The sequence below is a fragment of the Rhinolophus hipposideros genome (assembly GCF_964194185.1).
Source record: "Rhinolophus hipposideros genome assembly, chromosome: 18".
NCBI classification, from domain to species: domain Eukaryota; kingdom Metazoa; phylum Chordata; class Mammalia; order Chiroptera; family Rhinolophidae; genus Rhinolophus; species Rhinolophus hipposideros.
Genome location: NC_138064.1, coordinates 45,439,775 through 45,454,055, shown reverse-complemented (window position 1 = coordinate 45,454,055; position 14,281 = coordinate 45,439,775). Strand labels below are relative to the sequence as shown.

The following is a 14,281-nucleotide window of genomic DNA, read 5'->3' as shown; positions in this document are numbered from 1 at the left end:
TAAAACAAAGGCTATAACAAGAGACAAAGAAGGACCTAATAATTCCACCTATGAGTATTTATCTGAAGAAACCCAAAACGTTACTTCAAGGGCACATACCCATAGGTTCATTGCAGCATTATTTACAATAGCCAAGATATGCGGGCAGCCTGGATGTCCCTGAATGGATAAAGAAGACGTGGAACATATATACAATGGGATACTACTAAGCCATTAAAAAGAATGAAATTTAGACATCTGCTACAACAAGGGTGGACCTAAAGGGTATTGTGCTGAGTGTAGTAAGTCAAATGTGAAAGACAAATGTCATATTATTTCACTTACAAATGTAATCTAATGAACAAAAGAAACAAAAGAAACTGAAATTCATAGACACAGAGAACATTTGATGGTTGCCAGATGGGAGGGGGTTGCGTGGGTGAAAAAGAGGAACAGATTAAGAAGTACAAATTGGTTGTTACACAGTAGTCATGGGGATGCAGGGTATAGCATAAGGAGTATAGTCAATAATATTGTAATAACTACCTATGGTGTCAGATGGGTACTAGACTTATTGACGTGATTAGTTGGAAGGGCATTGAGAGTAGGTTGAAAAAGGTGAAGGGATAAAAAAATATAAATTGGAAGTTACAAAATAGTCAATAGGTATAAAGTAAAGCATGGGGAATGTAGTCAATAATAAGGTAGGAACTATGTATAGTGCCAGGTGGGTATTAGACTAGTTAGGGGAAACACTTCTTAAATTATATAAATGTCTAAACACTGTGCTGTACACCAGAAATTAATATAATATCGAATGTCAACCATAATTAAAAAATTAAAAGGGGTAAGATAAAGAGGAATAGTGGTTCAAAGTTCCAGGTATAAAGCGCATGTCATAGAGATGTAATGTATAGATAGCATAGTGAATATAATCAATAATATTATGATAGAGTGGTACGGTGTCAGATAGTTGCTGGACTTATCCTGGTGATCATTTCTTTAGGTATATAAATGTTGAATAACTATGGTGTATACCTGAAACTAATATTATATTGTATATTAGCTATATTTTAATAAAAATCTCTTAAAATTAAAAAAAAAACAAACACCAGTATGGTACTAGCATAAAAGCAGACACAGACATAAATGGAATAGACTAAAGAGCCCAAAATAAATCCATGGATTTATATCAAGTGATGTTTGATAAGGGAGCCAAGAATACTCCAATAAGGAATAATAGTCGCTTCAATAAATAGGTTTGGGATAACTAGATATTCACATTCAGAAAAATGAAATTGGACCCTTATCTTACACCACTCATAAACGTTAACTCAAAATAGATTACAATCTCAAACGCAAAGCCTTAAACCGTTGAACTCCTACAAAAAAAATATGGAAAAAGCTCCTTAACATTGATGCTGGTAACAATTTTCTGGATATGACATCAAAAGGAAGAGCAAAAATAAACAAGAACAAAAAAAAAGCAAAAATAAACAAGTGGTACTACACCAAACTAAAAAGCTTCTGCTTTTTAGCAAGAACAATAACAACAAGACAAAGAAATAAAAATCAACAAAATGCAGAGGCAATCTATGGAATGGCAGAAAACATTTGCAAACGATTTATTATGTTTTTATGGGTTCAGCTCCATTATCTGAAAAAGGGTTAATATCCAAAATATATAAGGAACTCATAAACTCAATAGAAACAATAGAAAAAACTAATCTAATTTAAAGAATGGGCCAATAAACACTTTTTGGTATACTTCCAAAGAAATTAAATCATTACCTTGAAGAAAAATCTGCACTTCCACGTTCACTGTGGCTTGATTCAAATATCCAAGACATGGAAACGAGACATAAGTGTCCATTGATGGATGAATGGATCAAGAATATGTGATGTGTGTATATATATATATATATACACATATATATACACACACACATATATACATATGTATATATGAAAAATATATACATATATGTAAATATATATTTATGTTTATATGTAAATGTATATATTTATTTATGATAATATATTATATTTATATATAAATATAATATATAAATATATATTTATATTTATTCATTTAAATATATATTTAAATATATATTTATTATATATATTTATTTGTATATGTAAATATATATTTTTTTTCATATATATATACATATATACATATATATGTATATATATATGAAAAACTCCTGCCATTTGCAAAAATGTGCATAGACTTGGAGGGCATTATGTTAAGTTAATAAGTCAGACAGAGAAAGACAAATACTATATGATCTCACTTATATGTGGAAAATAAAAAAAGTTGAACTCATAAAAACAGAGAGTAGAAGAGTGGTTTCTAGTGGATGGGGAGTGAGGGAAGTGGGAAGATGCTGGTCAAAAGGTATAAACTTCCAGTTATAAGATACATAATTTCTAAAGATCTAATGTACAGCATGATGACTATAGTTAATAGTATTGTATTACATGCTTAAAGTTGATAAGAGAGTAAATCTTAAATGTTCTCACCACACAAACATGAAAAGATAATTATGTGAGTTGATGGACGTATTGACTAACCATATTGTGTTAATCATTTCACCGTATACATTGCATACCTTAAACTGACACAATTTCATTTGCTAATTACATCTTGATAAAGTTAGAAAAAAAGGAATGTGTTTTTAAATTTCCAAGTATGGAGAGATTTTAGTTATCTTTTTATTGATATATAATTAAAGTTTCCTGTAATTTAGGAATGTTGTTTTTGAATTTTGTTGAGACTTGCTCTATGGAATACTATGTATTTAATGTTTAATATGTGACTTTTGGATCAAGAATACTATTTCTGTTATACAAATCTTTTTTTTTTTGTTTAATGTTTTGAAATCATATACTCTGATAGTCAAATTTTCAAATTCTTTTTTCAGATGTCATTTTTCTCTCTCTGTATGACTTGAAGCTATATTATTAGGTGCATACAAGTTTAGAATTGTTATATCTTCTGATTAATTAAGGCATCTATCTATCTATCTATCTATCTATCATCTATCTATCTATCTATCATCTATCTATCTATCATCTATCATCTATCTATCTTTTTAAAAGGATAAAGTAGGAAGTATCAGTCTACCTAATATTAGGGCTTACTCTATAGCTCTAGTAATCAAGACAGGCTTGTTCTGGTACAGAGATAGATACATATAGATCAGTGGAAACCAACAGATTTATGGAAAAGGTGTATGCACAATACAATGGAGAAAGCACAGCCTTTTCAACAAATGGTGTTGGAGAAATTAGATATCCATAGGGAAAAAAAATTGAACCTCAATCTAAACCTTACACTTCATATAAATATTAATTCAAAACATATCATAAACTTAAATGTAAAACTATACAAGTTAGGAAAAACATGAGAAAATCTTTAGTATCTAGGGCTAGCTGAAGAGTTCTTAGACTTGACATCAAAAGCATGATTCATAAAAGGAAAAATTCATAAAATGAACTTCATCAAAATTGAAAACATTTTATCTGCAAAAGACCTTGTTAAGATAATGAAAAGGCTAATTACAGACGGGGAGACAATGTTTGTAAACAACATCTGATAAAGGGACTTATACATAGAATATGCAAAGAACTCTTTTTAAAACTGAATTAAAAACAATCTAATTAAAAATTGGTTGAAAGGCATGCTACTAAGCAAGATATACAAATGGGAATAATCACATGAAAAGATGTTCAACATTATTATCTATTAGGGAAATACAAAGTAAAACCATTAATATCATACATGTATCAGAATGGCAAAAAAATAAAAAAAATAAAAAAAATCATAATACCAAATGTTAGCAAGAATTCAGAGAAACTGGATCACTTGTTCATTGCTGGTGGGAGTGTAAAAGGGTACAGGCAGTCTGGAAAATAGTTTGGCAGTTTATTCTAAAACTAAAAATGTAGTTTCTATATAACCTAGCAATTGTACTCTTGGGTACTTATCAAGAAATCAAACCTATGCTCATGCAGAAACCTGTATACAAATTGCTGGAGCTGTTTTATTTGTAATTAGCTATAAACAGGAAACAACCCAGATGTCTTTCAATGGGTAAATGCTTAAATAAACAATGGTACATAAAAAGTAGCAATACACACATAAATAGATTTCAATGTAATTAAATTGAGTGAAAAAGCAATCTCAAAAGTTTAGACACTGTAGAATTTTGTTCATACAACATTTTAAAAATGATAAAGTAATTGAAATGGAGAACAGGTCAGTGGTTGTTAAGCGTTAGGGACTGTGTAGAGGAAGGAGGTGGATATGGTTCTAAAGTGCTGGCATGAGGAAGCCTTGTGGTGATGGAACAGTTCTGAATCTTGATTGTGGTCCTAGTTATGTGGAACTACACATGTGATATAATTTTGTGGAGACACACACACACACACACACACACACACACAATGAGTACTTGTATAACTAGTGGAATCTGAATAAGGTCTTTGGATTGTACCAAAGTTAATTTCCTGAATTTGATGTTATATTTTTATAAGGTGTTAACATTGTGGGATGCTTTGTGAGGGGTGTTTTGGGACCTCTCGGTACATTCCTTTATTTCCTGTGAATTTATAATTCTTTTGAAAAAAAAAAATCAAAAAGTCATATTTGAAAAAATTTGAAATCATTTTGCCACTGTGCAGAACAAACAGATTCAATGATGTCAACATTATTTTTAAGCTTGTATGCATTAAGGAGTAAGGACAAGACAGAACTCATTCCTAACATAAAAGTAACGTGAGCAATAAAGAACTAAAGAAGGACAGAATTTCATAATCCTTATATAGGTACTACTTTATAGCTACAGTAAATATTAACAGGTGGGAGGGGGAACTACAAAAATAATTAGTGCAGGAATTATACTCAAAATATTTAATAACTCTTAGGGTTGGGGCACCAACTAATCAGAACAAATTAGGACCAATTAGAACAGATGCCAGCCATAAATAACTCAGAATTTGGTACTAATGCACAACAGTGGAATATCCACCCTATATGATATATTTTGGATTTATTTTTATTATTTTTGCCACAAAATATTTAAATTCCTAAAATGTTGGTATTTTTTAGTACTTCTGAGCCAAAAATACTAGAAAAGTTGCTATAGTATTGAATGAAGCATACCTCAAAGTTCTGCTATAGAAAATTATGACTAATAATTGCCAATTAGTGAAATAAGAACTAATAGCTTCTATTAAGATATTTAAATTTTTCTTTTTTTTACAAAAGCACCCAAAATCTTAGCATAGAAACAAAGTAACATTCAAATTTGTTTGTTTATAATATTTACATATAGGAGATCAATATTAGCATATAAATGAATCTTTTCAATTTTGAAGTTTTAGTACTTGAATAGTTAATATTTTCAGAACTTTTTTGTGAATTCTTTCTAGTGGAAAAATTTTAAGGTGCTTCACAAACATAATCTTAGCAGGTTTATTAGATTAGAAAAACAAATATTTAAAAGTGAAACTAATTTGGCCACATTTAATCTTGAGAAAACAGATTATTAATGCACCATAATTATCAATACAAACTTAATGAAAAAACAGGCCAAAGTCCCCATTTAAGGAAAAATAAACTATGCTGTCCACAGACAAAATTTGAATTACGAAAAATACACATTTCCTTTCCAAATCTGTCAGTTCTATGAAACTCACTAAAGAAATGACCTAAAACTAATTACTGTTTTCAATTATTTTAGAAAGGCAACCTCCTTCTCTTGAAAAAAAAAATCCATTTAATAAATATTATAAAGCATAGCTTATGCTGTCTATGTTCATGTTGATTTTTGACACTTTTTTTAAAAAGGTAGATTAAGTAATAGCTCACAGTTTCAGTTAAGCTCAGTTGAAATGCAGTGGGTAAACATAGTTAAATAGGTTAATGTTGTGTGATTGTTTTTCTGTAATGTGAGAAAGCTCACAATTCATAGATGAAGAATACAGAAACAAAGCCACCTAGTTCGTACAGGTGCAATTACAACTTTGTTAAAATTTAGAGCCAATTTAACAGAATGAAAGGGGGAAACCTCCAATCTATTCACCTTAGTCTGGAATTAGCTGGCTGGATAATTTTAGTCCACATGGCTTATTCTTTTCCATCCCTCCAGGACACCCCGCAGTAATTCAAGGCTCTTACGTTAGGCCAACTATTCTGAATTTCCTTTTATCTTCTACGAAGTTAACTTGTTGGCTCAGAGCATACCAGAAGGAAACAAAAGGAACAATTATTTAGAGGCTGTGGTACAACAAGCTGTCCTTCTTGTACGTGAAATGAAATACGTATTATTCCCACTTAACAGGTAAGCAAACCGAGGCTCCCAAAGATTAAGTACCCTGCCCAAGAGCCCATAGATTTGGGTTTGGAATAGAGTTTTCTCTGGCAATTTCCTCTCCTGAATTCAATACTGTGGGCCTACTGATTTTAACTGCATTTCAACTTTAAGAAAAGAATGGTCCTAACAGGTTTTAACCAATTGTGATACTAACCCTAACTCAGTGCTTTTTTTTGTCGGATGTTTGTGATTGGAATTGTCTCAGACAAATTCCAATTCTGAGAGCTGGGGACAAATATGATGGTGCTTTATATACGGTTCAACCAAACTTGCATCCAAATTATTTCATAGTTAACTGCTATTTCTGTGGTATTTTCTAAAAGACTATATTGGCTTGCTAAACAGCACTCCCCAAAATACTCATATTAGAATCCAGTAACAGGTGGAGACGTTTTACTGCCCTGTAGACTTGTCTTAAAATGCTAAAAATGGACCAAGCTATGACAAATGCATAGGATACAATGACGTCAGTACTTTCAAACACGTTATGCGAGAAGGAAGTATATTTTATGTTTACTAGTAGTATTATCCTTCAAATAAAGAAAAGCAAAATAATTGCTTTAGTGTGAATAAAATAAGTGGTTGCTCATTATGTATTTGTGCTGAGCCATGTTCCCCCTTCCACCTTGATAGCAATGAGAAAACATCTGCTAGTTTTTTTCTCTAGCCCAAGAATAATTTAAATCAGTTGATACCCCTTCTGTCTCTCTTTCACTTGTTTTCCTCTTAATATAGTTGACCAAGGCATTAACTTCATGCACCTATGTGCACAGATGTGGAGAAGCATACATTTAGAGCTCGGTATCTACATACACACACATGCATACAGACCTTCATAATAGTATGTGCACATATACAACATCATGGAATTCAATCTTGAGAGGTTAAATATAAATTATAATCCTAATAAAGAATTTATGGGATGCAACCCAATAAGGTCTAAAATGTGCAACTTAAAAATTACTGCACTAAAATTTCTGTTCCAGGTAGGTGTGGTCAGCAGGTGAGAGCACATAGAAAATCTAGATAAAATGTAAAAAGTAAGCAGTTTAAAGAGACCAGAGAACTCTAAAACAACAGGCATAGACCATCAAAATTCTGACACGGAAACAACCCTGGGGAGGTGAGAGAAAAATGTGCAGCTGATTGTCTTGATTTGAGGCTCTGGAAAGAATTCAGAGGCAGCCTGGGAAGAAGACCACTGCTGCGGGTTAGAGAAACCAGCACTGAGTTGAGGAGTCTTGTGGAACTCAAGTGACAAAACATAGCCTTGAGAGATCTCAAACACATGGCCAGTTATCCCATGATAACGTTTCTCAAATTCTGAGCCTACAAGGTCTAGAGGCAAAATGCTAAGCTAAACCCCTGTAAAACACCCAGATTTTTTTCAGTCTTGCACTACAGAGAAGAAAAACACTTAAAAAATATTGGTTTGCAAGACCTGCCAGTAGGCCAGGGTTCATTCTGTGGACCAAATCCAGCCTGTCACTATTTTTTTGTATGGTCTGCCAGCTAATAACAGTTTATACACTTTTAAATGGTTGAGAAAAAAAATCAAAATGCTAGCACTTTGTTATGTGAAATCCCTGTGTTCGTAAACAAATTTTACCAGAATATATCTGTGCCCCTTATTTATATATTGACTTTGGTTGCTTTTGAACAACAGTTAGTTGCAAAGAGAGGATGACCTGTAAAGCCTAAAATATTTATTACCTGACGTTTTACAGAAAGTGTTTGCAGACCTGCAATAGACTGTTAGTTGAAAACCTGGGTAGGCAAATACCCTAAGAATAGGATAGACTATTCAGAGATAGACTGGGTGTCACCAAAAATGAACCCAACCTCATGTTGGCTCAGCTCCAGATTAGATTGAGGTAATTAGCCTCCACTCCACCTCCCTGGCGGGAGAAAACATGTTATCTTTACTGGAGAAAGATATTATCATCTTGAGCCTCTACAAATTCTAATACATAATTTACACCCATTCCATCATTCAGAAGATGACTTTACTAACTTTGTTTGATCTGTGCTGAACTGTGATACGTACAAAGAAGTCTGACTTAACTAGTAGGTTCAACAGCAGTCCGTTAACATCCGACATTTCAAACAAGCAATTTTAACCTATGTTATTTAAAGAAAAGAAAAATGAAACAGAAGTAACAATATCACCTGAAAGCACTTCTCTTGGCAAGACAACTTAAAACATAAGTTTGGAATAACGGCGTTCCAACTAATTAGGTGTTAGTTTCCATTGTAAAACATTCCAATAATATATGGAATAAAATTCATGAATTATTTATTTTGTAGAAAATGAGAACAAATAGTAATGACCAATTACAAATCACTCTGAGCTATCAGACTGTATTCTAGGACTCATTTCTTAATGACCTGTTTTTCACAGACACTGGCATCATATTTTAGCCATCCACCATCCAGAGAAGGCAGACAAGTGCAGATGTGGGAAACACTGATAACACTGAAAAATTATAATTATGCAATATGTTATACCTACATCTCTCCCAGGATTTTAAAATTTGTCTTCAATAGGCTTTTATAATGAGAAGAACAACTCAAAGGAACAAGACAGCCAAGAAGTTCAATGTGTCACAGAACTGCAAAATTGTTAAATTCACTTAAATTAGTATATACAAAGGTTTTACATCTGTGGCATAAGTAAATTGAAACTCCCGGAGATAACAGATCAGGTCATTTCAATTTATAACTTATCACAATTTGCAACACACGTCTTAATAGTGTCAATGAAATATAACCTAATGGTGCTCAAAAGTCCAGGCCACATAATAATTTTATGAAATTCAAGTACATACAGCTGTACTATTGTACAGAAGGCATACAGATATAGCTATGAATAAGAAATGAAATATAGTGCTTGAAATCTGGATACTTATGCATTCAAATATGTACATGTAAATTATATACTCTCGTTTTTATGTAACTCAAAAGTATAACTAGATTGTAAGTAGTTCCCACATAACATAGGAATAATAATATTTCCTATATACCATCTGAGAAAGCCAGAATTACTGTTAAAATAACGGGCCTTTTGGAATTACAGACTTTTTAAAAAGTTTAAATAGTCCTCATCACTTTTTTCACTTTTAAGAGTTCTTCCATGATAGATGCCTCTGAACAGGTTCTAATAATTTGGTCAGATAAAGGCTATAAATGTGGCCAAATAACAAATCATCAGGAGAGGGTGCATTTTATTATTTTAGATTACTTATAAGTGCTCTTTTAACATTAAGCTCTATATTTAAAAAATATATAAATATCTTCCGTAACGGACTTCATCTATATAATTTCCTAATTTAAACACAAGATTTACATTCATGTAATCCTTAAAATTATTTAAAAAAATTCTTCACATACATGAAAGCAGTTGATTTTTAAGCAAGTTAATGTTATTACGTTAGAAACTAGAAAATACGAAGGATAACCCAGTACATTCATGTAATTAATTATTTTATTTAATTGTGTGATTAAAAGAAAGTAGTCATATGTATAGATCTTTATATCACTGATTCCTTAATAACTAGCAGAATACTATGCCTCAAAACACAAAAATCAAACATTGTTTATAGGTTCACAATACTGTTTCTCTATATATCATATTTAATTTCAATGAAAAGATCAGAGTCCTCAGAGAGCCATACTGCAAACAAAAGTCCTTAGAAGGTGGTGGAAAGTCAGGCCAGAAGTCAAACAGAACCAGCAACAGAGATGACAGAGAAGTGAGATCCAGCACAATCTCCTCAGAGAGAAAAAGGAAACCCACATGGCACTGCTGAAATGCTGAGCTAATTCTCTCTCCTATCTGAGCGTTAAATATGCCATCTTTAAAATTGTTTCAACTGCGCTATTGCTGTTTTAGGTGAGACCCTCTTTTAAGAAACACAAATATTCTCGAAGTGCAATGCTGAAACACCATAAAAACTGAATAACCTACCATTTTCTTTGCACTCTTCTGGAGGTTTAGCCTTTTTCGCAAGTCGTGGATCCAGCCATGATGTTGTCTTTGTGTTATGGCTGAAAAGAAAAGAGATCACTCTGAATAGACACATACTGAAAGGAATCAAGTTTATTCCCTAAGAAAAAAAGAGGGGGGGGTTAGTCCAACAAAATTGCAATCGATACACTTAATTTGCTTACTGGTTCTAAGTAGCCCTGAAGGAGGTGTAAGAGCAATTGTGCAAGGCAGCTGTAAATTTGGCAACCTCAGCTCCCTGTCCTCAAAGCAGCTATTTTTATTAAAATCAACTAGAATGTTGCCAAGTTAACCTCATTGAAAATGCAGAACTCATCCAGAGCAAAAGGAATTTATTACAAATACAGGATTCTCCAGTTGGAAGAGCACAGTTCGCAGGCTCTGATACCGTTTCCTGAGTTTTGCAAAAGAATTATTTTCATCTGAAATCTGCCCTTTTCATAAATAGTTGTTTTGTTACTCTAACCACAGAGCTGGCAGAGGCAGTACAAAAGTGATGCAAATTATAGCATGTTCTTGGGATTCCTACATTTTCTTAAAAAGTGATTAGTAGCAATTTCATTAATCCACATTTAGCTATCTGCCATGTAAACACTTGTGAAAAATCCAGCTAGGGAGGTAGGGGATAAAATATCTGTAATCTAATGTTTCTGAATTTCTGAGAATTAATAATAATTTTAATGACATTTTTGTTTTCAAAAATGTTTTCTGGAATGTCTTTTGCCAGAAGTTTAAAAAACAAAGGGAGATCTGGTTAGAGCAGTTTTTTCTCAAAGAGGTCTTGAATTCACCTGCATTAGAATCCCTGGTGGACTTAACTAATATTGCATATTCTGGGTTGTTATAGAACCACCAGATAGAATCTTTGGGGTGGTTTACACAATCTCCATTATTGGCAAGACTCCAATTATGCACCTTATAACTCTAGAACCCCTCGATGGCTCATAACTGCTCGTTGGGGCTAAAATCTTTACTGTGCATAGCTGTCTCAAGAGATCTCTTCTGCCAATGGACAAATGATCAAGGATGTGACATTTGTGAGGGCTTCGGAAAGAGAATGAACAAAGTCACAGGTGTGGGAAACTGTCGGGTATGTACAGGAAGAGCTGGAAGGCCAATGAATGACACATGCAAAGGAGGAGAGGAAAACAGGTTGGAAACGTAAGTGGAAGCCAGATAATAAGGATACTTGAAGATAGTTTTAAGTAACTCCAAATGATAATGATGATACCAATTTCACATATATTTTCTCTTTCTTCAATTAAATTTAACTACGTTTTATCGTATCAGAATGACAAGTGTTGGCTAGATAATCTGATGACATAATTTGCACTAAAAGCAAAGGTCAGAAAATTTTCCCAGGCAGCATATTTAACACCAAACTTCTAGAGACTAAGTGCCTCCCTAATGAAGGGAATTTCAAGGCAGGAAGGAGGAAAGATGGAGATAAGATGGGCAGTGGGGAAACAATTGAAGGTGTTAAAGCACTCTTTACATAATGTTTTTTGAGTGATCATCCTGCCTGCCTGGTGGAGAGCCATCTCTGATTGAGAAGTGAGACATCAAGATTCTTGAGTCATGAACTCTCTGCTCCTTCAAAAAGATCCCCTTTTATTTCTGACTTTCATGTGGAATAAAAACACTCTCCAACATTTTCTTGACGTTTAGGAACTCCTCACTGATTTATTCCTCTGAGCAGGGCTCAAATAATTTGATCAGATAAAGACTGTAAATTTGGTCAAATTATAAATCATCCAGAGAGTATGCTGGCTTTTATTTTCTCCCAAGTTGACCTTTGTAAAGTCTGATGGTGTTTCATTTTCAAGTTTCAGAAGGACATAAAGTACTGCAGACACTGTCATCTCATTCTGGTCCTCATTTGTAGTCATGTCAATATCATCGAGGCTTTTCTCCTGAACTAAAGATTTGACACCCATGGATGAAGGTGATGACTATCTTGAATATGAAAATGGTAGTACTGGGTTCAGCGTCTGATGGTCCCATTTTGGGGGAAAAAAAGTCCCTTTTAAAATGCTCTCTAGAGACATGCCTCAGTTCAAAGTGTGCATGCGCGGGCGTGTGTTGATGTCTATGTTTTTATGTGCTAGGCGGAAACGTTGAGAGATGGGCAAGGAAAATAAATTCTGCGTTTTACTCATAACTTCTTCCAAATCCTCCTTCCATTTTGGAGAAAAGTCACTTCTAGGTCTCTGAGACATGTTCACAAAAGCAAACACATCTATGAATAAGTATTAAGGGGCCATTACAAAGCCACTGCAGGGAGTCAAATTACAATGTCTACACCACACCACCGTGTGTCTCAAAAACTGGCTAATGTAGAAGAGAACTGAATTTCCTATCTTTCCTGAGTTTGTATAAAGCATTTCATAACATGATAATTTTTTTTTAAGTTTAAACTAGCATTAATGGTATGTTGCCTTAATATCTTTTGACAGATTGAGTCTCTTATAGTTAACAGCATTTTTAGCTGATCTTCTGAAATGATTCTGAAAGAAATGTGGGTAGTAGTGAACTCCAGTAACTGTCTTAAACATCACATGAAGATACAGCATAGTTTTTTTCAATAGTGGCTCACATCAGCCTTGTAATTTGCATGGTTCTTCAAGATGCCTTATATAGGGGATATTTTTAATGCATTTGGGAGAAAACACACCAAGTGGCTTTCCCACTTCCTTTAAACTATTTTTTTTGAACTTCAACAATGCCATTTGAAAATAGGATTAAACACTGGGCAGAAAACTGTGCACAATGGGACCACTGAGGGATTTTTTTCACAATCTGCATACTACCTTTCTTCAAATTTGGGAATGGGATTTCCTTTTGCTTTAATTGTTACAGTAGAGTCAAAAGCAGGACATCAGTTTTTTTTTGTATCTGCCCAGGTTGTGTGGATAACAAATGACAGGAAGGTAAGATGCTAATGTTGTAAATCTTAAATTTCAATACTAGTTTCTTTAACACAAACACACGCACATATATATGCTGCATTTGCAAAGAAATGTTTCTTTTCCTGGGGAACGGAATACATATTATCTAGGAAGTTTGAATCATAATAATATACTACTCTATGTATTTCTGTGGATAAAATTAATGTGATGACCATGAAATATGAGAGATTAAGAGGACTAAAGTTGGTAGCTATTCAATTTCAATCAATGTCATATTAAAAAATCCAGATGAAAACTTGTAAAAACGGTTTACCCAAAACTCTTCGCTAATGTTATACTCTATACTGAGTCTATCTGGAGGGCTGGAAGAAACCAGAAGTACAATTTTATTCAACTCTGCAATTCAAGTTTAAGTTATTATTAGATGGTCTTGAAAACATGTGACAGGCTGACATAATAAATCAGAAATTTATGTATATTTTGTAAGTTTAACCTTTTCCAAACTGACAAAAAGAGCAGGTTAAATTATAACAACTTATCTTCTGAGGAAACATTCTTCTCACATAGATAAAAGCTTCACTTCAACAGGAAAAGCTGCTGACGTTATGGTACACAATTGCAAAGTTATTCTCACTATCTCATAAATTTCCCAGTTGTCTACTTTGTCAGGGACTGCACTAGAATTTTCACATGCATCACCTCACTGTGATTGCAGCTAAATATTTTTAACTCCATTTTACAGACAGAGAAACGAAGGCTGCGAGAAACTAGGCAACTTGCCCAAAGTTACACAGCTCGTGAGTGAACGTGAAAGAGCTAGCTAGCAGTAAAGCCAGATATATCGGATTCCCAAGTCAAAAGTGTTTATGATCTGAGACCAGAGGCATACTATACCTAACACTTTGCTTTTTATACTGAGGTGATTTCACAACCTCAAAGGGTAATCCAAGATCTTTTCCCCAGCTCCTTTGCCAGTGGTTTAGAAACAGAGACCTCTATCT

The 14,281-nt window shown here is 33.4% G+C and overlaps 1 protein-coding gene across 4 annotated transcripts in view; it reads right to left on the bottom strand.

The window, feature by feature from the left end:
* MAGI2 (membrane associated guanylate kinase, WW and PDZ domain containing 2) overlaps positions 1 to 14,281 on the bottom strand; it is a 1,330,546-nt gene that overhangs the window by 418,821 nt on the left and 897,444 nt on the right. For all 4 annotated transcript variants that reach the window (XM_081079965.1, XM_081079966.1, XM_081079968.1 and 1 more), the window contains one exon: positions 10,333 to 10,412. In XM_081079965.1, the coding sequence (XP_080936091.1) occupies positions 10,333 to 10,412 (80 nt within the window). The remainder of the gene's footprint in view (positions 1 to 10,332; positions 10,413 to 14,281) is intronic.